The sequence below is a fragment of the Schistocerca piceifrons genome, chromosome 1 (genome assembly GCF_021461385.2).
Source record: "Schistocerca piceifrons isolate TAMUIC-IGC-003096 chromosome 1, iqSchPice1.1, whole genome shotgun sequence".
Lineage (NCBI taxonomy): Eukaryota > Metazoa > Arthropoda > Insecta > Orthoptera > Acrididae > Schistocerca > Schistocerca piceifrons.
The window spans coordinates 202,469,655-202,494,227 of NC_060138.1; the positions used below are offsets into that span (position 1 = coordinate 202,469,655).

The 24,573-nt window shown below is 44.1% G+C and overlaps 1 protein-coding gene across 1 annotated transcript in view; it reads right to left on the bottom strand.

Moving 5' to 3' along the window:
- The window catches only part of LOC124793741 (synaptic vesicular amine transporter), a 781,226-nt gene that overhangs the window by 132,704 nt on the left and 623,949 nt on the right, over window positions 1-24,573 (bottom strand). Inside the window, exon 3 of the mRNA XM_047258044.1 lies at window positions 3,267-3,461. Within this exon, the coding sequence (XP_047114000.1) occupies window positions 3,267-3,461 (195 nt within the window). The remainder of the gene's footprint in view (window positions 1-3,266; window positions 3,462-24,573) is intronic.

Consider the following 24,573-nt stretch of genomic DNA (forward strand, 5'->3'; position numbering starts at 1 on the left):
ATAGGCTAATTGTTTCGGGATAGGCGTAGGTCTGAAGAGGTGCATTTTATTTTATTTTATTCATTTTGTTAAGACACAAGTGGCGGTGGCAAGTAGATTTTTCTATAGTTTCCCTTTCCTGTCCAGGGACGGAAAAAAGGTAAAAAGAAAAGGAAAAAGCGGAATATCCATATTCAAACCTCCCTCATACAAAAAAAGAAAAAAACCTGGAAAACAAGAGATTCTGGGTTCGAGTTCTGGTCTGTCACATATTTTCTCTCGACTCTGAAGTCGCGTAAAATCTCGATTCCACTGACATCGTCAATTCATTTCCTTTCCTTTTCTATCCTTTCTCCCTCCTCCTTTCAGTTTACGCATGTCCGAAAGAACAGACATCACGTATTCATATAGCTTTGTGAGTAGGCTTTCACGGAGTAAGTGGCGTCAATCTCCAGTTATCCGTAAATTCCGATTTGTCCCCCTTTTTGTGACACCCTGCTGTAAGTCAAACAACCCTACCACCATTCGTGCAGGCAGCCCTTCTTAGTATGCATTCAGTATCCCCTGTTAGTAGTATTTGATATATGTCCCACATGCTGGAGCAGTATACTAAGACGGAAAGATGAGACACACAGGTGACTTGTAAGCAACTCTTTTGCCGACTAAATTGCTTTACGAATGACTAAGCCCACGTGACCATTTGTTTTCAGATCAATTTAAATTGTTATACCTAGATATTTATGTGAGTACAGTGATTCAAAATATGAGTCAGTGATGCTGAGTCAGTAGGGTGCTACTCTTTTGCGTTTTGCAATGTGCACGATTTTACATTTCTGTGTATCTGAAGCAAGTTGTCAATCTTTGCACGACGTTGAAATGTTGGAAAGATCTGACTGGATATTTGTGCAGCTTTTTAGACGGTGCTTCCAGATAACTGTGCCATCTCCATAAAAAGATAATAAATCTGAGGTTGCTATAATACACAACATGCACACCAACGGTTCCAACACACCACCCTGAGGTACACCTTTTTTCGACGTCGCTTTCCACTTTTTTCGATGACGCTTCATCGAAGATAATATGTTTGTCCTCATAAGCATAAATAATAAATTTCCTTTCGTAACGCATATGATGGTACTTTTGTTAAATAAACTTTGGTGTGGTACCTAGCCAAATACTTTTCGGGAGAGAAAAACGTTATTTTGAAATGGAAAGGTCTTGGCTAGCTCCAATTCCGATAAGTTTAACATTCTTTATTACGACACGTGCTTCGGCTTTTTTCCATTCTCAAGTAACTTGCGAATAACGTTGATGAAATTATCTGCACATATGGTTGTTGTTCATATGAATAAGTACACACCAGAAGAGTACATTGGTACTTACATCTAGTTTGATTTGACATCCATATTGCGTCTATAGTAAACGGTCATTGTCTAATTCGTAGAGATTACGTGACATGCAGTAATTATAAACGTATGGAATACGTTTTGTCACTTATTTGACTGTTCATTTACTATAAAGTACGATTTGAAATTTATTTGACACTTCGCTTTCTCTTATGATACATGTTTCCAAAATGTAGTTAGCTAGGCAGCAATAATGATATGTTTCACAGCAAAATCCAATCGGTGAAATGTAACAGCCGAAACAGATGTCGTAATAGAGAATATTAAATTTATTGCACCTAGTGTTGACCTTTCCTTTTTCAAAATGTATTACGACGTGTACTGCGCTGTGGGCTCAGTGCCACGAAAGACAGAATCTACATTACTTTAACTTACGACATAAATTTGCGCACAAGGTCTGCAGTAATTATGTGGATAAATGAGCACGTGATCATTATTGCTATTAACAAGAATCCAAGTATTAAAACTTTTTGGTAGGGGTTTCGTGCATAATCTACCATAATAATACGAGGCGTGTTTTTTAAGTATGCACAGTTTTGAAATTAAAAAAGAAACGTGCTAAGATATCTCAATAATTTTATTTTTGAAACTTCCTGGCAGATTAAAACTGTGTGCCGGACCGAGACTCGAACTCCTTGCCCGCGTAAGGAAAAGGTCGCGAGTTCGAGTCTCGGTCCGGCACACAGTTTTAATCTGCCAGGAAGTTTCATATCAGCGCACACTCCGCTGCAGAGTGTAAATCTCATTCTTCAAGTGCAGGAACAGATGGTAGTCACTGGGCGCAAGATCGGGGCTGTACGGAGGATGACCTAGAGTTTCCCATCGAAACGATGTGATGAGATCTTTGGTCTGGTTCGCCACATGAGGACGGACATTGTCTTGCAGCAAAACGATGCCCTTGCTCAACTTCCATGGACTGTTGCTTTGATTCTGGTGTGACGTAGGCCAGCTATGTTTCATCACCTGTAACAATTCGGCTTAAGAAATCATCACCATCGTTGTGGTACCGCTCAAGGAAAGTCAATGCACTGCCTAAACGTTTGGTTTTGTGCACATCCGTCAACATTTTTGGTACCCAACGTGCGCACAATTTTCGGTAATTCAAGTGCTCGGTCACAATGCCATACAAAACACTACGAGAAACATTAGGAAAGTCATCCTGCAAGGAGGAAATCGTAAAGCGTCTGTTTTCTCTAATTTTACTGTCCACTTCATTAACGACGGAAGGACGCCCACTCCGTTGTTCATCACGCACATTTGTGCGGCCATCTTTAAGTGCTCTCACCCACTTTCACTCATAATCTTTTTCTCACGATGAATATCGATCGCTTTTAGGCCTTTAGCACTAAGAAATCTCATAACAGCCCGTACTTCACAGTCGGCGGGACTCACGAGTATCGGAGGCATTTCAAACGCTCAGTACACAACGTAAACTAGGAAGAATCAGTCTGTAATGGCATCAGTGCGTAGATTAAGGTACAGGCTTTCATGTAAAAATAAAATTATTGAGATATCTTAGCATGTCTTTTTTTAATTTCAAAACTTAAAAATCGCGCCTCGTGTAAGAGAAATACTTAACACAGAACATCCTACCAAGTTGTGTGTCTAATTACGTAATAAAATTCACGTAGCTATCTTTTAATTTTAGTGTAACAAATTCTGGAACGTAGAAAAAGACAGCATTGACACTTTGTATTTTTTACACTAGTGAAAATGATATGTAGAATTATTATCTATAACCAGTGGACGAATTTCCTGCATCCACCAGCGTGGAAGGAAGAAGAAATAGCTTGCTGTAAATGTGAAGTGTACACGGGACTGAGGCTGTAGTGGTGTGCACCTTGCACGAACTAGTTTCTACTTGTCGAGGCAGTGGCGTACCTGCTTCCGGGGAGACGGTCGTGTGGTCGGTGAGGAACTCGAGCCGGGCCTGGTCTTCAGTGGAGTCGGTGGGGGCAGCGGTGGTGGGGGCGGCGGTGGTTGGTGGGGGCGGCGGGGGCGGCTCCGGACTGACCACGGCGCCGTGGCTCTCGTTGGGGTGGCGGATGTCGTACAGGAACTCCGGAATGATGGGCACTGCAACACAAACAGCCGCACCTCGTACAGCGCCATTCCTTCCGCCCCGCTGTGCGAAACACCCTGCCGCTGACGCAGAGGGTGAAATGATCTGGCGGCGGCGGAGTGGCTGCAGCAGTCGCTGGAAGCTGAAAGCCTCTTTGCTGTATATCTACCGTGGATCACTGATATAAACAGGGGTTTAGAGACCCCATTTGAAAGCTGCCGCTACCTTATAGTTTTACCTGTGAGAGCTGAAAGCCTCTTCTGCTGTATATCTACCGTGGATCACTGATATAAACAGGGGTTTAGAGACCCCATTTGAAAGCTGCCGCTACCTTATAGTTTTACCTGTGAGAGCTGAAAGCCTCTTCTGCTGTATATCTACCGTGGATCACTGATATAAACAGGGGTTTAGAGACCCCATTTGAAAGCTGCCGCTACCTTATAGTTTTACCTGTGAGTGCGTATCAGTTTATAACTCCCGTGTTAATACTATGAAGATATTCTCTTTTCTATGAAATTTAAGCCATCAAAGACCAACAATTGGGTAGTAAACAAACCTCCATAGTACAACGGAAGAGCAAAGGGGCCTTTAACATATACACTACTGGCCAATAAAATTGCTACACCAAGAAGAAATGCAGATGATAAACGGGTATTCATTGGACAAATATATTATACTAGAACTGACATGTGGTTACATTTTCACGCCATTTGGGTGCATAGATCCTGAGAAATCAGTACCCAGAACAACCGCCCCAGGCCGTAATAACGGCCTTGACACGCCTGGGCATTGAGTCAAACAGTCCTTGCAGCTTAAACACGATACAACAGTTCATCAAGGGTAGTGACTGGCGTATTTTGACGAGCCAGTTGCTCAGCCACCATTGACCAGACGTTTTCAATTGCTCAGAGACCTAGAGAATGTGCTGGCCAGGGCACCAGTCGAGTATTTTCTGTATCCAGAAAGGCCCGTACAGGACCTGCAACATGCGGTCGTGCGTTATCCTGCTGAAATGTGGGGTTTCGCGGGATCGAATGAATGGTAAGGCCACGGGTCGTAACACATCTGAAATGTAACGTCCACTGTCCAAAGCGCCATCAATGCGAACAAGAGGTGACTGAGACGTGTAATCAATGGCACCCCATACCATCACGCTAGGTGATACGCCAGTATGGCGATGACCAATACGCGCTTGCAATGTGCGTTCACCGCGACGTCGCCAAACACGGATGCGACCATCGTGATGCTGTAAACAGAACCTGGATTCATCCGAAAAAATGACGTTTTGCCATTCGTGCACCCAGGTTCGTCGTTGAGTATTCTATCGCAGGCGCTCCTGTCTGTGATGCAGCGTCAAGGGTAACCGCAGCCATGGTCTCCGAGCTGATAGTCCATGCTGCTGCAAACGTCGTCGAACGGCGTTCCGTATTACCCTCCTGAACCCACCGTTTCCATATTGTGCTAACAGTCATTCGATCTCGACCAACGCGAGTAACAATATCGCGATAAGATAAACCGCAATCGCGATATGCTACAATCCGACCTTTATCAAAATGGGAAACGTGATGGTACGCATTTCTCTTTCTTACACGATGCATCACAACAACGTTTCACCAGGGAACGCCCGTCAATTGTTGTTTGCGTATGAGAAATCGGTTGGAAACTTTCCTCGTGTTAGAATCTTGTAAGTGTCGCCACCGGCGCCAACCTTGTGTGAATGCTCTGAAAAGCTAATCATTTGCATATCACAGCATCTTCTTCCTGTCGGTTAAATTTCGCGTCTGTAGCACGTCATCTTCGTGGTGTAACAATTTTAATGGCCAGTAGTGTAGCAAATGATGATAAATCGCAACCAAAATCTTCAACTATCCTAACACATGGGACAGGGCAGTGCCTGTGTTGTCCGAAGGAACACTGCATAGTTTTTCTTAATAAAATGTGCACTACTATTTCGTAATTTATTCGCCAAAGCCAGGCCCTCGACTCTCAATGGATATGTCCTTCCTGGACGGAAATGTACGCAATGAACGAGTGAACGTTATGACGCAAGGACGATGACATCTGGAAGCTTGGGTCAGGCCGCGATTTGTGCACGGATAGCGGAAGCGATTAAGGTGCCCGCTCGCGTATAGCGGGAAATCCGGTTTCGAGTCCCGGTTTGGCACAAACTTTCATTGTCGTCATTCCAATACACAGCCGAAGGTGGTCCGTAGTAGCAACTCCAAATACGAGTACATTTCCTGCATATCCTAATAAAACTTATCAGTATAATACGATATTGCAGTGCCTATGTTTGTAAAACGTACCATCCAATATTTCTTCGGACATGCATGACACATGGATGACGACATATGGAAGTTTGAGCCTGGTCATGAAGTGTACGCGGATGGCTGAAATGGTTAATGCTACCGCTCGAGTATATCAGGAAATCCAGATTCGAGTACCGGTTCGGTACAAATTTATGGCGTCGTGATTCCATTCTACAGTTGAAGATTGCCAATATTCGCAACTGCGAATACATTTCCGGTCTATCATGTTGAGTACATCCCTCCTCGCAGGAGAGACACCTGCAATACAGGTGCAACTGCACATGGTACATTCCGACGTGTATCCAAAAAAGGATGATGCACTTGAAAGCAACCTCTCGCGTATTCATTGCTGCAACAAGTGTTCTGTAGTTCACTGCGACTTGTAGTTGCCTTATTCAGCTGAAAATTGTACATAAAATCGAAGACAGTTTCTAGAAAGAATAAATCCGCTCAAGGCAGTACGTTTGAATTAACAGGGACTCGTACATGGTGCTTGGATGATGATGATGTTTGGTGTGTGGGGTGCTCAACTGCGCGGTTATCAGCACCCGTACAAATTCCCAACCTTTGCTCAGTCGAATCTTGCCGCTTGCATGAATGATGATGAAACGATGAGGACAACACAAACACCCAGTCATCTCGAGGCAAGTGAAAATCCTTGACCCCTCCGGGAATCGAACCCGGGATCCCGTGCTGGGGAAGCGATGGTGCTTGGAGGAACATTGCAATGAGCACATCTCCAAATGAGCGCTGTAAAACGACTTCGTCATAAAAATACTTCGTGATTGATTTGATCCTATATTCAGTTATTACAGCTCATGAATAATATATACAAATATCTTCAAGCAACCCGCTTGGCAGTATTGTATCACCCATTTAAAAATATGGAATGTTAAAGACGACCGACAAGCTCGGATGACTCAATGGAAAGTAGACACTGATACTCGCGTATTGAAAGAAAGATGCGAAGCAAATGAGGAGCTAACCTTGCCTTATATGAGCAACTGCAAAGCACGCCTCGGAAATGGACCTGAAAATCACGCAATACAGAAATACGTCAATACAGTACAAGCAAGTAACAATCTCGTCGAAACTTCCTGTCAGATTAAAACTGTGCACCGGACTGAGATTCGAACTCGGGACCTTTTCCAAGATGTTTCATATCACTGCACATCCGCTTCAGAGTAAAAATTTCATTCTGGAAACATCCTCCAGGCTGTACCACGTGATTGCAAAATTCTTTCTACCAGGAGTGATAGTTTTACAAGGTTCGCAGGAGACCTTCGTGAAATTTTGAGTATAGGAGACGAGGTACTGGTGGAGGTGACGTTGTGAGAACGGGTCTTGAGTCGTGCGTGACTAGCTGAGTCGGTAGTGCACTTCCTCGCGAAAGGCAAAGGTCCAGAGCTCGCGTCTCACTCCGGCACACACTTTTTTGTTTCACATCAGCGCACTCGCTCCTGCTCAGTGAACATTTCATTCTGATACAGTTTCATCAATAATCATGGACGATGTAGCTTCGAAATGGCATTATCAATAGTAAACAAGACACAGGTCTATAATTTGTAAACCATAAGCAGGCAGCGCGATGTTCATGTTTTCAAGCTGAGAAAAAGAGTAGATGTAGAATGACTGGCTGCGAAGCAGTCTGACTGCCTGACTAAACTCCGTGCTCAAAGTACTGCTTAAACACATGCTTTTCACTACTTAACCAAAAATAAGGCTAGTGTAGAAGACGGAAAATGGACTACGGAGTGTCTGGGTTATATGAGTGCTTCGTAAATCGCTTGCTAAAGCATAACAACAGACAACTTTCACATTACTGACAAGTTCTTACCGTCGTATACATGGTGAATCAGAACTCCACAAAAAGATTAAATAAATTACTGAAAATCTAAATCTATACGGCAGATTGGTATTTGAGCCACTGTAATCTCACTGTGAGTCCAGTGCCTTACCACTACATCACATTGCTTGCCTTATTTAGATTCCTGGCGTCGTCGCACTTACGAGACGTAAAGGAATGGACAAGGTTAGTGAATGTGGACCGTATTATAAAAGGTATTTAGTACTGGACGATGCACCAACAGATGCCATTTCACCCTTGGTTTCCAAACTCAGTGCTCAAGAGAAACGAAATTGCTACTATTAACAGACCAAGATCATGTCAATTGAATACTAATAAAATTACTACATTTCCTAAGACTGATATTCTCTACAAGGTGTAGTACCTGCCTCAATGAGAGGAAATTAAACATATACTGATGGGAAAAAATGGAAATGAAGTCCCATGCTTCTTTACAGAGCGTAGGTGAACAATGCGGGAGACCCGCACCGCTTTACTAGGCAAGGTCCTAGTGGAGGTGGTTTGCCATTGCCTTCCTCCGACCGTGAGGGGTATGAACGATGATGACGAAGACGACACAACAACACCCAGTCATCTCGAGGCAGGAAAAATCCCTGACGCCGCTGGGAAACGAACCCGAGACCCCGTGCTCGGGAAGCTAGAACGCTACCGCGAGACCATGAGCAGCGGACACATATACAGATAGAATGTGATGAATAAAATTATTTAAGAGCAACTATACTGCCATTAAGAATTAAAGATTATTTCTCCTTAGAGAGCTCTTAGTTCCTTAGACACGTTCGTTGCGTATTTGTCATATCACCCATCTTTGTAAAAGGGAACTTCAAAATTTGAGGAGCTCATATACACGGATGAGCCAAAGACATTGGTACACCTGCCTAATATCGTGTAGGGCCCCCGCAAACACGCAGAACTGCCTCAACACGACGTGGCATGGACTAGACTAATGTCTGAAGTAGTGCTGGAAGAAACTGACACCATGAATCCTGAGAAATGACCTCAGCAGCTTGGTCCCATAGAAGTTTACCACTTCCACGAGTTCTGCAGGACTGTTCACAAATCCGTAAGAGTAAAAACGGTGGAGATCTCTTCCGAACAGTACGTTGCAAGGCATCTCAGATACACTCAATAATTTCATGTCTGGGGTGTTTGGCGGCCAGCGGAAGTGTTTAAACTCAGAAGAGTGTCCCTGGAGACACTCTGTAGCAGTTCTGAAGTGTGGGGTGTTGCATTGTCCTCCTGGAATTGCCCAAGTTCGTCGGAATACACGATGGACACGAATGGATGTAGGTGATGAGACAGGACGCTTACGTACGTGTCACCTGTCAGTGCCGTGTCTAGACGTACAAGGGGTGCCATATCACTTCAGCTGCACACGTCCCACACCATTACAGAGCCTCCACCACCTTGAACAATCTCTTGCTTACATGCAGGGTCCATTGATTCATGAAGTTGTTTCCATACCCGTACAGGTCCACCCGCTCGATGCAATTTGAAATGAGGCTATTCCAACCAAGCAACATGTTTCCAGTTATCGAAAGTCCAATGTCGATGCTGAAGGGACCAGGTGAGGCGTAAAGCTTTGTGTCGTGCAGTCACCAAGGGTACACGAGTCTGGTTTCGTTGAATGCTTCGCTCTCTGACACTTGTTGATAGTCCAGCGTTGAAATCTCCAGCAATTTGCGGAAAGGTTGCACTTCCGTCAGGTTGAACGATTGTCTTCTGTCGCCGTCGGTCCCGTTCTTGCAGCATCTTTTCCGACCACAGCGATGTCGGAGATCTGATATTTTACAGATTCCTGGTATTCACGGTACACTCGTGAAGTGGTCATACGGGAAAATCCCCACTTCATCGCTGCCTGGGAGATTGTGTGTCCCATCGTTCGTGCGCCGATTATAACACCATGCTGAAAATCATTAAAATCTTGATAACCTGCATTTGAAGCAGCAGTAACCGACCTAACAACTGCGATAGACACTGCCGACCGCACCTCCGTATTCTGCTTGTTTATATATCTCTGTATTTGAATACGCATCCCTATAGCAGTTTCTTTGGCGCTTCAGTGCATATATAGTTGGATTTCATATTAAAACTATGTGGCTTTTATTGTAATTGTGTAGTGGGACAAATGCACTATGTAATCCGCTCATTTATGTTGTACATTTTGTTACGAAGGTAGACAAGTGCATTGTTCCTATCATTATGTGACATAATCGTATATGGTGGCACGGGCTTTGCCTGAAACCAATAACAATAAATAAAAAGACCTTTCTCCAGCATTTTATTTTTAAATTACCTGGTTATTAGCAACAACAAGTAATATACTGGATGTATCGGAACTGTATGGATAGCATTTCAGAGATTTTTCTAGAATATTTTGTGTAGAATATTTTATGAGTGGGTTTACATAAAGGACTCGTGATCTCTAGTATTTCGATTAATATCTGCAAATAATACCGCTGCGTTCCGACAGCATGCCTCCAACATCAACTGCCCTTCTGTAAATACGTCACATAATCAGTGTGTATAAACTTTGAGAAGGCTGGTGGGAAGACAAAACCGAAAGCATCCAGAGAGGTCACGTAAGAAATTGCAGTCCTCCGGGTCAAAAAACCATAGAAAATCAGCCAACACCAAATACACAAAATAATCCGTTCACTCCTGTGCACTTTCAACTTCAGAGTACGTTTCCAGTTGCCACGCTATTTTACTTGCACACTGTGATTCACCTGTAATCCGTACCAAAGAAGAAATATGCCTGCAAGAAACCCTGAACGTGTGCTGTTCTTGCTGCTCAGTTGTCTTAGCCTGGGACGACATGTCTAACTTAATTTTTGAAGTGTCCACGTAATTCCTCATTAAATTCGACTGCATTCCATTATTCTTGATTCATTCTTTATGATATTAATACTACAACCTGTTTTCAAGAGACTGTCCTTGTCAGTCAACCGATCTTCCAAGTCTTTTACCGTCTTCAGAAAATGTACCCATAGGTTATAATTAAATTGCAGCCGCTGAAGGAGATCCAACGCGGGCTGTAATTATCGCGTAGCACAGAAACTTGGTATATATGCCAATACGATAAATCGGAACCGAAAAGCTAGAAATATAATTAGTTCTAATTTTGACCACCAGGTGCTAATCTGGCGCTGTACACAGTTTGCTCGATGGTATCACATCCACGCTGTCGTTTTACAAGCTATAACGTGAGTGAACAGTATGGCTACCTGGCGGAGGGATTGTGCACTGTTAATGAAACTGTTTTACGTGAACGGCAACAGTTACAGCACTGCGTTAAGAGAATGTCGCCGACTGATGTCATGAAATGACATAAAGAAGATAGTTATGAAGTCCGAAAACATGAGTGAATTTGTGTGGCACCTGGAAGAGGAAGCCGTCCTATTCTGATAGAAGTTATCGGTGAGCTTGCTTTTGCTGCAACTGACCATGCAGCGATTGCCCTAGGTAGTGCTGGTGCTGGTGCAGCTTTACGAAAATTGTACAGCCCATGATCGACAATGCGGAAAATTGTGGTCTGTTTTATGCAGGTACCCGTACAAGATTCAGGCACGGAAGCAACTGAAACTTCATGATCCGCAGCATCTTTCCGTATTTGCTCTTTGGCTTCTGGCACGAATCGCCGCACAGGTTAGCTGCGCGGCTGTCCCCGTCGGAGGTTCGAGTCCTACCTCGGGCATGGGTGTGTATGTTGCCCGTAGAATAAACCAGAATTAGATTAGGCAGTATGTAAGCCTAGGGACCGATGACCTGAGCAGTTTAGTCCAATAGGAACTTACCACAAATTTCCAATTTTTCTGGCACGTATCAAAGCTGATGAGATGTGGCCAGGCAATATGTTGTGTAGTGACGAGGCACATATCTACACTACAAGGTGCTGTAAATATGCAGAACTTCCGAATTTGGAATACTGTTAAACTGCGTGTTGTACACGAAGAGTCATTGCACTCGCCGTATGCGCTGTGTGGTGTGGATTCAGTAGTACCTTTATTCTCAGTCCGCTCTCCTTTGATTAGAATCAACCAGAGAGCCTCTCACGTGGCCAGTGACGTCTGCACGTTATGGTTCAAATGGCTCTAAGCGCTATGAGACTTAACATCTAAGGTCATCAATCCCCTAGACTTAGAACTACTTAAACCTAACTAACCTAAGGACATCACACACATCCATGACCGAGGCAGGATTCGAACCTGCGACCGTAGCAGCAGCGCGGTTCCGGACTGAAGCGCCTAGAACCGCTCGGCCACAACGGCCGGCTCTGCACGTTATCGAAACCTCTTTGTACAGCATGTGATTCCTGGTTTGGAAGAGCGCAACAGCGTGGAAACCACAGTTTTCATGCGAGGTGGGCCCACATCTCATATAGCTCGCTCAATGAAAGCTCTGCTGAATGCAGTCTATCACGAACGTTTTGTCTCCAGAGGTTTCTACACGGCCTGCGAAATCACCTCATCTGAATTCGTGTGACTTTTGACTCTGGGGATATCAAAAATTACGCGCTCGGTCTCTACCTGATCTGAATGCCAACAGGAACGCGTTGTTCACATCCCAATGGAACTGTGGCGATCAACTGCTCCCATGCTCATACTGAACAAATTATGTGACAGCTAATATTAAAATCAATATTAAGCTTTCCTCACTTGTCTGACCTTTTCTGCCCCTGTCCAGCTCCTAATCCATTACATGTGGAAACATTTCTATAAGTCTTTCTTGCGTTCACAGCGCTAGATTTAGACCTGGTGGCCAAAATTAGATTTTTTTTTTTTTCTACTGTAAATCGGTTCCTTTAGCATATCTGCCAAATTTCGCTGCCACACAATAATTATAGCCCACACTGAACCTCTGTTAGTAGTTGCACTTTGAGTATAGCCTTCCAGTAAAATATTAAAACTCCTTGTATTTCTTCTTCCGCTATTGTAATTCATTTTTCAAATTCTTCCTTGGTTTCCTTTACTACTTGGATGGGTGAGTAACTAACGAGATTTCCTGATTATCGAGACATGGCTGTTACGGTTGAGTTTCGGTAATAATAGCCAGTTGATGTACAGGGTGTTACAAAAAGGTACGGCCAAACTTTCAGGAAACATTCCTCACACACAAATAAAGAAAAGATGTTATGTGGACATGTGTCCGGGAATGATTAATTTCCATGTTAGAGCTCATTTTAGTTTCGTCAGTATGTACTGCTCGATGGAGCACGTTATCATGATTTCGTACGGGATGCTCTACCTGTGCTGCTAGAACATGTGCCTTTACAATTACGACACAACATGTGGTTCATGCACGATGGAGCTCCTGCACATTTCAGTCGAAGTGTTCGTACGCTTCTCAACAACAGATTCGGTGACCGATGGATTGATAGAGGCGGACCAATTCCATGGTCTCCACGCTCTCCTGACCTCAACCCTCTTGACTTTCATTTATGGGGGCATTTGAAAGCTCTTGTCTGCGCAACCCCGGTACCATATACAGAGACTCTTCGTGCTCGTATTGTGGACGGCTGTGACACAATACGCCATTCTCCAGGGCTGCATCAGCGCATCAGGGGATTCCATGCGACGGAGGGTGGATGCATGTATCCTCGCTAACGAAGGACATTTTGAACATTTCCTGTATCAAAGTGAAGTCACGTTGGTACGTTCTGTTGCTGTGTGTTTCCATCCCATGATTAATGTGATTTGAAGAGAAGTAATAAAATGAGCTCTAACATGGAAATAAGCGTTTCCGGACACATGTCCACATAACATATTTTCTTTCTTTGTGTGTGAGGAATGTTTCCTGAAAGTTTGGCCGTACCTTTTTGTAACACCCTGTATAATGTAGGTTCTTTCAGCCTAGTCTGGTGGGAATCGATTCGGCTACAGATGCTAGCATTTCTGTGTGAAGGAGGAATGTGAACACGGTATACACGATCACAAACATTCGTTCGCGTGGTATTCGCCATCGCTCTGACGTGTTCTTGCCACGACATGTGGCGCGCCGAACAGCTGGCGGCTTGCTGTCTCGGCTGCACTGCAGTACCCTTTGCGAAGAACCGGCACCAGTCTGTGTGCAGAACGGCGTTCCTGGCGCGCCAGTGAGGCGCCGCCGCATTCCACGCCGTTCCGCTCGCGGCGACTGGCGCCAGCCGCACCTGCCAGGCACGGCTCCTGAAGACATGCCACTGACACCGAAACGCCGCTGCAGCGCGTAGCTCATTACTTGCTCGAAAGTGGAATGCCAACTTCGGAGATGCAGTTAACTGAAGGACGGTAGCAGCATTATGTGTGCAACAATCCTCTCCTCGTGCCTGTTAGCTGCGTGAACTTACAAATTCATGTCAGACCCGTCGTTCACACGCTAAAGGCCTTTGCGACTTTTGCTTTATTATGACGCCCAAAGGAATAGATATTTTAGTATAATTAATGAAACCGAGAGCGATATTTTTTTGGCTGCTAACTTATTAAATAAGGTATTCGAAAATGTGCACAACTATTTACTGTGTGTCATTGAGATGAGAGATTAAGTCAGGAATTGTATCGACTTCTACGTTCATATGCCGGAAGAAACCTTATGGTGTGTGGCGGAGGATAAAGCTTATGTATGAAAGGTTTTCGATCATCTGGCTGTGGAAACGTAGCAACGATGCTTTTGTACTTAAGCGATGTTTTTCTCAGAACGCCATCTAACAGTTCTTAACAAGAGGACTACGGTGATTCAACGACTGTTAAGTCGTTGGCACTTAGGACGAGGCAGCAACCGTTGACATATACCCGGAGGGGATGTCCCACGTCACACGGCACGAGCTGATTGACATGATTTTGCGCTCTCAGCTCTCTCCCTCGACGGTTGTCGGATGTATTTGGCACGCAAACTATACTGTTTGTTCACAAACATAAATGTGCGTAGAATTCGTACCTTAGCTCTACTAAAGCGAACATTTACTCTCCTGATCGTATGCTACTCATGTTGATTTCTCTATATTATACACAAATAAAATTCAAAAGTCCAGAACTTGTAATAAAACAAAAACGGAAGATACATTTCCACTCAGGAAAGACATCAGCTTATAGAAGTTCAGCAAATCAAAGACACCCACTTCTAGAAGAGAGCGCATTCATATTTACGTAACATCAAATATGACAGAAATTATTTTTGTTAATTTCATATGAAATTCCACTGTCCGAAATGTTACTGGGTCTTAATTAGATAATAAATCATAATAAGGACGACATCGTTTTATGAATCTTAAATGGGTCGTTGCTTTAAAATGGCTTACTCTCATTAGGCACGAGCTATAGCGTGAATGTACCTAAATATGAAAATTGTTTAACCACCAATATGACTTTCCCAGTCATTTTATTCTGCGTCTTCATCTACAATTATAGTCTGCAAACCACCGTGAGGTGCATGGCGGAGGGTATGCCTCATTGTACCATTTATTTGGGTTTCTTCCTGTTCCGTTCACGTATGGTGCGCAAGTGGAATGGTTGTTTCAATTCCTCTGTGCATGCGGTAATTATTCTAATCTTATCCTCACAGTCCCTATGTGAGCAATACGTAGGGGTTGTAGTATATTATTAATCATTTAAAGCCTGTCCTTGAAACTTTGTTAACAGACTTTCTCGCGATTTATTACAACAACTAGTACCAATAACGATTCATTTCAAGACATATTCATAGGGTGTAACGCATAATATAAAATCCATCGAGTATCGATTTCTGCTGACAAACCAAGTACAGTATGGCTTCTCGCTTTCTGCTTGTGACGTAGGGAGCGTTCATGCTTCGTATTGGCTCTATTTTACGTGGCACTTTGCCGAAATATCGCAGATCTTATTATGTGTTTCATGTGACGAAATGGCTTCTCAACAATAGATAGCTGGAAGTGACGTCACAAAACTCTTAGAGAGCCACGTCAACGTTAGCTAACTCGTCCCGTGTGCTGACAGCTTTAGTGTTTGTAAAACAGCGCATAAGGTAATCATTCCAATAACTGAGGTGATATGTTCTGTTGCGTGTATGGAATTTTAGTTAGCTTCCTTTTCACCGATAGCTTTAATATAGCCACAAGCAGGCACTTGTTAATTATCTATATTACTAGCCAACTAAAACCATCACCCGGGTCGGGCGTTGTGGCCGAGCGGCTCTAGGCGCTTCAGCCTGGACCCGCGCGACCGCTACGGTCGCAGGTTCGAATCCTGCCTGAGGCATGGATGAGTTAGTTAGGTTTAAGTAGTTCTAAGTTGTAGGGGACTGATGACCCCAGAAGGTAAGTCCCATAGTGCTCAGAGCCATCTGAACCATTTTTTTAGCCGCAGCATTTAAAGCTGTACTCTTGAGTTGGAGCCTAGTCACAAGCTCGAAAATCGCAACGTACTCGGAAATAGAGAGCTAAATATTAGCGAAAAAGCAGAATATGAATTTTATTGCTGCTCGTTTCGTTCGCAGCAATTAAAGCTGTCCTCTTACGTTCCTGACTGACCACTCCCTCAGAAAACGTCTGCGAAATGTCTGTGATACGGAAGAATATGTATGTTAATAATCCTCGTTTACTTGCAGCAGTTTAAACTGTTCTCTTTTGGTCCTACTTAACCATACGCTCGGAAGATAGCACATATTCGGAAAGAGAGAGTCAAATATTTGTGAGAAGGAAGAATACGAATTTTATTGTTGCTTTTTCAGTCGTAGCAATTTAAGCTGTACTCTTACGTTCCTACCTAACCACATACTTGGAAATCGCTAAATATTTATTTCATCCTTCGTTCTCAGATCAGACTGTATGTAAATAACATTCAAGATAGCGGAACATTCTTATATTGCATTTATAAGAAACTAACAGAACGTGTTAACAACGCTAACATGAAATAATTGCATGTAATGGGACACGAACCAACAACCTTGCACTGCAGAAACCGCGACTTAACTGTGCAATGTTTAGCTCCGGTCTTGGTTATCACATTCTATCTTGAAGGATTATATAGTTGATGAGTTATTGACATTTAATCATAATGGTGATGTGTTTTTGTAAATTTTCTATGAAAGAGAACTATGCTTCGCATTTTTCAACAGGATTCGGCAAGGGCTCATACGACACACAATTCACGATGTGTTCGATGAAAGAGTGACTAGTAACAGTATCTTGCCCGCTAGATGTCCTGATTTAAATCCGTGCGATCTTTATCTGTGGGGGTGCACTGAAGGGCAAAGTGTACACAACAAATCCTCATACGGTAGTGGAACTCACGGATAATGTCCATGAATCAATTATTTCAATACCTCAGAGAGAATTACATCGTGTGATTAATTTCTTGAGTAGTTGTCAGAAATGTGTGGAAAATAATGGTAAGCAGTTCCAGCATCTCCTAGCGTGATGTAGGTGAGTACAAAATTTATTTGCTTATATTTTAAATCTAGTCATGACGTACCGCAGCAGTGGACGGACGCTCGCTGCCTGGCATCTAAGCTGCGCCGCACAGGCGCTCATCAGATAAATGGAACACCCAGTATACCAAATGGTTCAAATGGCTCTGAGCACTATGGGACTTAACATCTGAGGTCATCGGTCCCCCAGAACTTAGAACTACTGAAACCTAACTAACCTAAGGACATCACACACATCCATGCCCGAGGCAGGATTTGAACCTGCGACCGTAGCGGTCGCGCTGTTACAGACTGAAGCGCCTAGAGTCCGCAGCTCGTGGTCGTGCGGTAGCGTTCTCGCTTCCCACGCCCGGGTTCCCGGGTTCGATTCCCGGCGGGGTCAGGGATTTTCTCTGCCTCGTGATGACTGGGTGTTGTGTGCTGTCCTTAGGTTAGTTAGGTTTAAGTAGTTCTGTTCTTGGGGACTGATGACCATAGATGTTAAGTCCCATAGTGCTCAGAGCCATTTGAACCATTTTGAAGCGCCTAGAACCTCTCGGCCACACCGGTCGGCCCCAGTATACCGCTCGGGAACGGATATACCCAGAGCTTTTTTATTTTATTGCATAGCATTTGCTACTTAGAAGCTGCGCAAAACGGAGTTTTCACGCTATTTTCTCAAGATACAGGGTGATCCAAAATTCCACGGACTTTCAAGTTGTTGTACCGTCTGATTATTTTTGTCTAAGGTATTCAAGATCTCTGGTAGCTCCTCTAGTTTTTTGCCCCCATTAGCTTTCTAACCGTATAATACTGAAAATAGTGCAGAACAATGCAAATGTGGACGGTGTGCGCTGTGTGTCTCGTTCCCGTTTGCTCACGATATGTGGTTTCAACATGACAGGGCGCCAGCACATTTCCCACTCGATGTTAGGAAGCACATCTTTGACGTGACTGGATCGGTCGCGATGATCCTGCCCGATCAGCGGACATGACACCATATGAAGAGCATAGTTTGACAGACGCCGTTCGCTACACTCACCGACCTGGTTGCTTGGATTACCGCAGCCGCGAAGGTAGTATGCCGAATTTCTGGAGTTCTTGAGCGTGTAATACAGTCCATGATGCGTTGCTGCGCACTCTGCCGTGACCAAGGTGGTCGAAAGTTTCAACGGCTGTAATGGAAGAGTTCTGCTTTTGTTACATGCTGTACTGTACACCGACAGAACAGAGTCAACACACTGTGATAAAAGTGTACGTTTCTCGTCTGAGGCTTGTGGCATTAATTTGAGTTGTTTGTTGTACATATTGGTTATTGCATATTACAGGTCTCTTCCCTGCTGGGAAGCTCTCTTGGCGGAAACAAGAGTGACTGCAGTAACAAATCAAATAAATCATAACTACAGTATTAATTTGCAACGATATTCCAGATTCTGTCAGTCCCTTATACCAAAATATTCAGAAAATATCCACGAACAAGCTCTGATAGTTTTTTGGTGGAGTTCTGGTTCATCCTGTATAAAGGTCAGCACAACATGTGACTCTCATCAATCTTTTCGAGAGAACGCTGTACACTACACAGTGATGCGCCAAGGAAACTGGTATAGGTATGCGTATTCAAATACAGAGAAATGTAAACAGGCACAATATGGCGCTACTGTCGGCAACGCCTCTATAGGACAACAGATGTGTGGCGTAGTTTCCAGAATGACATTTTACTCTGCAGCGGAGTGTGCACTGATATGAAACTTCCTGGCAGGTTAAAATTGTGTGCCGGACCGAGACTCGATCTCGGGACCTTTGTCTTTCGCGGGCAAGTGCTCTGCTATCTGAGCTACCCAAGCGCGACTCACGCCCCGTCCTCACAGTTTCACTTCTGCCAGTATCTCGTCTCCTACCTTCCAAACTTTACTTTACTCATTCTGGAAACATCCCCTAGGCTGCGGCTAAGCCATGTCTCCGCAATATCCTTTCTTTCAGGAGTGTTAGTTCTGCAAGGGTCGCAGGAGAGCTTCTGTAAAGTTTGGAAGGTAGGAGACGAGGTACTGGCAGAAGTAAAGCTGTGAGGACGGGGCGTGAGTCGTGCTTGGGTAGCTCAGATGGTAGAGCACTTGCCCGCCAAAGGCAAAGGTCCCGAGTTCGAGTCTCGGTACGGGACACAGTTTTAATCTGCCAGGGATTTTCGTATGGCGTAGTTGTTAGATCAGTTACTGCTGCTACAATGGCAGGTTATAAAGATTTAAGTAAGTTTCAAAGTGGTGTTATAGTCGACACAGGATCGATGGGACACAGCATATCCGACGTAGGGACGAAGAGCAGATTTTCCCGTACGACCGTTTCATAAGTGTACCGTGAATACCAGGAATCTTGTAAAATACCAAATCTCCGACATCGTTGCGGTCGGAAAAAGATCCTGCAAGATCGGGACCAACGACGACTGAAGAGAATCGTTCAACGTGATAGAAGTACAGCCCTTCCGCAAATTGCAGCACATTTCAATGCAAGGCGGTCAACAAGTGCCAATGTGTGAATCATTCAACGAAACATCATCGATATGGGCTTTCGGAGCCGAAGGCGCACTCCTGTACCCTTGATGACTGCATGACACAAAGCTTTACCCCTCACCTGGACCCACCAACACCGACGTTGTACTGTTGATGACTGGAAACGTGTTGCCTTGTCCGACAACAACTTCTCTTACGCTTTTGTATAAATCAGCTGTACAAAGATTGGAATTCACGACATCCAGTTTTACAGGTTTATGGCGCTATACGATAAGTTCTTTGATTTGAAAACAGCGTATGGGGCCTGAAGATGGCAAAATGAATTGCCAAAATTGGTTGCTTTCAGAATAAAATAAAATATCTTAAAATGTATGGCTGTTGTTAAAATTTACTGAATTGAATAGTACGTACCAGCCGATGTCCCCTGGCCGTAGCGGACCAACAGAGATTTCACGTCGTGTTGTGGCACTTCCGCGAGCTCGTGGGGGCCCTCGTGTTATTAGGTAGGTATACCAGTTTCTTTCGCTCTTCAGTGTATACACAAACATACACACTGAGCCATGCGTGGCTCGTGTTATCGCTATCATGTATTTTACACCCTGTTTTTAACGTACTTTCAGCTCACTACGTTAATTTAAATCACTACTGTCGCTGAGTTGCTGCTTTGCCTGACTGTGAGCGGCGTTAGCAGCGCGTATCGATATATCCCCTCTCGTAGTATCTTTGCTCGACTGCCATTACTTCCCGGTCATTGTCTGTCGTAAGCGATTTCGGGCTGCCAGTCAGTTGGAATGTGTCTGGAGCGCAGTCCGGACCTGCCAGCCGCGGAGTTGCAATGCGGCACTAGTGCAGTCGGGTTGGAAGCAGCAGTGAGGTCTGCGTCGACATGGCTCGCCCGACCGTTGCCGCCACGCATCACGAGAGCCGGGCCACGGTCTTGGTGGATCATCGGGCGGTCGTCCTACCGGTCGACGCGTTTTGGCTCGCAGATAGTTCATGAGTCGGCTGTGTGTGTGTGTGTGTGTGTGTGTGTGTGTGTGTGTGTGTGTGCGTTTCGACTCCCGATTTGTCTTCGTGCGTGCTTAGTTACTGTTGGGTATCGTCCAGGTCTTCGTGCAAGTGTTTGGCAGGTTGTGTGTGTAGTTGGCGTTAGTTCCGCTGACGACTATTTTAGATGTTGTCGGCATTCTGAGAGGAGTCGGTCGGTTGCTGCGGACCAGGAAAGTTATCTCCGCGCGGTGCAGTCGGCTGGGTCCGCTGGCGGTCCCTGTGCAGTGTCTGAGTGCGTGTGTGGAGCTGTCAGATCGCTACGAGCTTCGTGGTTCATCGACCCAGGACGTCAAAGTTGAGTAGTGGTTTCAAGTACCCAAGTACGTTGTGTGGTTCGTTTCGGTGGTTCGCTGTTGGGGAGGTTTTCCTGTGACCAACACCGAGTGTTTGTATTACTGAAATTTAGCCGCCACGCGGTGGAATGAACTATATTGGTTGACTAGAATTTAAGTGCAACAGCGGAATTTTCTGGCTTGTGACCGTTAGTGTTCCGGTTACCCGCCCTGGCCACTAACGTAATTACAGGCAGTGTCTTTTCCTCACCTGATGTCGCTGTCCAACACGGTGTGTAGTTTTGGCAGCTTAATACATACACATATTTGATTGTGGATAATCACGCCTGTAACATTTTGTGTTGGAATCCTCATGTACCGATTGGTGGCAATCAAGTCCTTTGTCGGTCGGTCTGTGGCTGTCCCTTGGTTGCGTTCCGACGGGTCAAGTGTAGTTGGGCTCACCACCTCTCTCGCCTACGTGAACGAGAGCAGACCGACCTCCTGGAGGCTTCCGAGTGCTGTTGTCTTTACTGTATTTCTCATCGGTGTTTAATTGTCTATTTATAATCTACCATAGCCAATGATAAAAAAATTCTTGGTTTTACTGTGTTTTATGTAATTAAGCTTGAATTCCGGCAAGTGGATATTTGCTGAAAGGTTATTACCGTTGTGGTGAATTATTTATGACGAATTTCACTAGAGCATTCTCCTTGAAAAGGTACCTGCATGACATCCCTGTGTGAACTGCACACGTTATTCTTATTGTTCGCTTTTGTGCAATCAATACGAGGGTTGCCCAGAAAATAATGCAACGCATTTTTTTTTCTCGGACGAAAACAATGCTACGAATGCGAAACGTTACGTATGCATTATTTGAAGTATCCTGAGTGAGCGGGCCAAGTTTCCGTCACTTCCGACAGATAACGTAGCTGCAGGACGGTTTCAAAATGGCGTCTGTGGGTGATCTACGTTACAAGCAACGTGCCGTCATTGAATTTCTCACTGCAGAGGAAGAAACTGTGGGGAATACTCACAAACGCTTGTGCAAACTCTATGGAGCATCTGCTATCGACAGAAGTACAGTTAGTCGCTGAGCACGGAAGGCAAGGTCATCAGTAGGCGGTTCGACGGAGCTCCACGATTCGCAGCGGTCGGGGAGACCATCCACGGTTGTCACACCTGACGTGTTGCAGCGAGCTGATGTTGTCAATTGCGAGGAAAGATGCCATTCGTGGAAAAAATGGTTCAAATGGCTCTAAGCACTATGAGACTTAACATCTGAGGTCATCAGTCCCCTAGACTTAGAACTAGGTAAACTAACCTAAGGACATCACACACATCCGTGCCCGAGGCAGGATTCGAACCTGCGACCGTAACAGCTGCGTGCATCCGGACTGAAGCGCCTAGAACCGCTCGGCCACAGCGACAGGTTCGCGGAAGACATTTTGAGGACGATGAGGAGGTGATTCACACAGTGAAGCACTAGCTCCGCCATCAGGACAAGAATTGGTCGACAGGGCACACACGCCCTTCTTTCGCGCTGGAGGAAGACCCTAGAACGGGATGGAAACTACATGAAACACAAGGTGTGTAGATAAAACACCATTTTTTCGTATGTGTAATTCTCATTATATTCCATAAAGAATATTTGAAGAAAAAGATTCAGTGAATTACTTTCTGTGCAACCCTTGTACTTTCTTTCTAAGGGATGAGTTATCTCAGAAAATTTTTCCGTAAGACATTACTGGATGGAAATATGCAAAATATGTCAGTAAGTTGATACGTTTGTTTCCAAGATTAGGAACTAGACGAAGAGCAGAGGTAACTGAACTTGTTTCAGAAGCTCAGTAATATGCTTCTTCCAGTTTAAGCCTTCGTCAGTATGTAAACCCAAAAATTTGAACCATTCTACCATATTTACTGACTCCTATTTATGTACTACATGAATTGTTGATATGACTATTTATTGTACAGAAATGAATGTAGTGTTTCTATCCAAACTACAGGGAGATTCCATGTTCGGAGAACTACTTAATAATTCTGTGGAAAATGCCATTCGTAACTCTTCTGTTGATTTCTATCTAATGACACTAGTACCGTCTGCAAAAAGTACCAAATTTGCTTGTTGAATGTTAAGTGGAAGGTCATTCGCAAATACAGAGAATAGCAGGGGACCGAAAATTGAACCCTTTGAGAATCTCTCTGTGGTTTTTCCCGTCATTAAAATTTTCTACCTTTCCGTCAATGTCTGTATTATTGAGCACAAAGTTTTTCATTCTGGTTGTAAAGTGTGAATCAGACCATCTGTGCGTAAAGCCATCAATTCCATAAAACTTCAATCTTTTTAAGAGAGTAACATAATCTGCACAACGAAACCCCTGGAAAAGATCACGGAATATACCAACTGCGATATAGCTAATTATGGCTTGTATTACTTAAATAATAGTTTATAGGGTGTCCCATTTATCTTGACCATCCTAAATAACTGTTTGTCCAGATGCAAATTACAGAATGTTTCAAGCAAATGTTCCTTAACCGCCAGGGAGACGTCAATCAACATGATTACCTTCGTTGTAGCTTTGTTTTTTTACAAAGATATGAACAGTAATTGCAATACTGTCTTCTTATGTACAGGTACCTTTACTACAGTAGTTTAGTCCTTTTAAATACTATTATGTAGAGTAGCCCCTCCCCATGAACCATGGACCTTGCCGTTGGTGGTGCGGCTTGCTTGCCTCAGCGATACAGATGGCCGTATCGTAGGTACAACCAGTACGGAGGGGTATCTGTTGAGAGGTCAGACAAACGTGTGGTTCCTGAAGAGGGGCAGCAGCCTTTTCAGTAGTTGCAGGGGTAACAGTCTGGATGATTGACTGATGTGGCCTTGTAACACTAACCAAAACGGCCTTGCTGTGCTGGTACTGCGAACGGTTGAAAGCAAGGGGAAACTACAGCCGTAATTTTTCCGAGGGCATGCAGCTTTACTGTATGGTTAAATGATGACGGTGTCCTCTTGGGTAAAATATTCCGGAGGTAAAATAGTCCCCCATTCGGATCTCCGGGCGGGGACTACTCAAGAGGACGTCGTTATCAGGAGAAAGAAAACTGGCGTTCTACGGATCGGATCTTGGAATGTCAGATCCCTTAATCGGGCAGGTAGGTTAGAAAATTTAAAAAGGGAAATGGATAGGTTAAAGTTAGATATAGTGGGAATTAGTGAAGTTCGGTAGCAGGAGGAACATGACTTTTGGTCAGGTGAATACAGGGTTATAAATACAAAATCAAATAGGGATAATGCAGGAGTAGGTTTAATAATGAATAAAAAAAATAGGAGTGTGGGTAAGCTACTGCAAACAGCATAGTGAACGCATTATTGTGGCCAAAATAGACACAAAGCCCATGCCTACTACAGTAGTACAAGTTTATATGCCAACTAGCTCAGCAGATGATGAAGAAATTGATTAAATGTATGATGAGACAAAAGAAATTATTCAGGTAGTGAAGGGAGACGAAAATTTAATAATCATGGGTGACTGGAATTCGAGAGTAGGAAATGGGAGAGAAGGAAACGTAGTAGGTGAATATGGATTGGGGCTAAGAAATGAAAGAGGAAGCCGCCTGGCAGTGTTTTGCACAGAGCATAACTTAATCATAGCTAACACTTGGTTCAAGAATCATGAAAGAAGGTTGTATACATGGAAGAAGCCTGGAGATACTTGAAGGTATCAGAAAGATTATATAATGGTAAGACAGAGATTTAG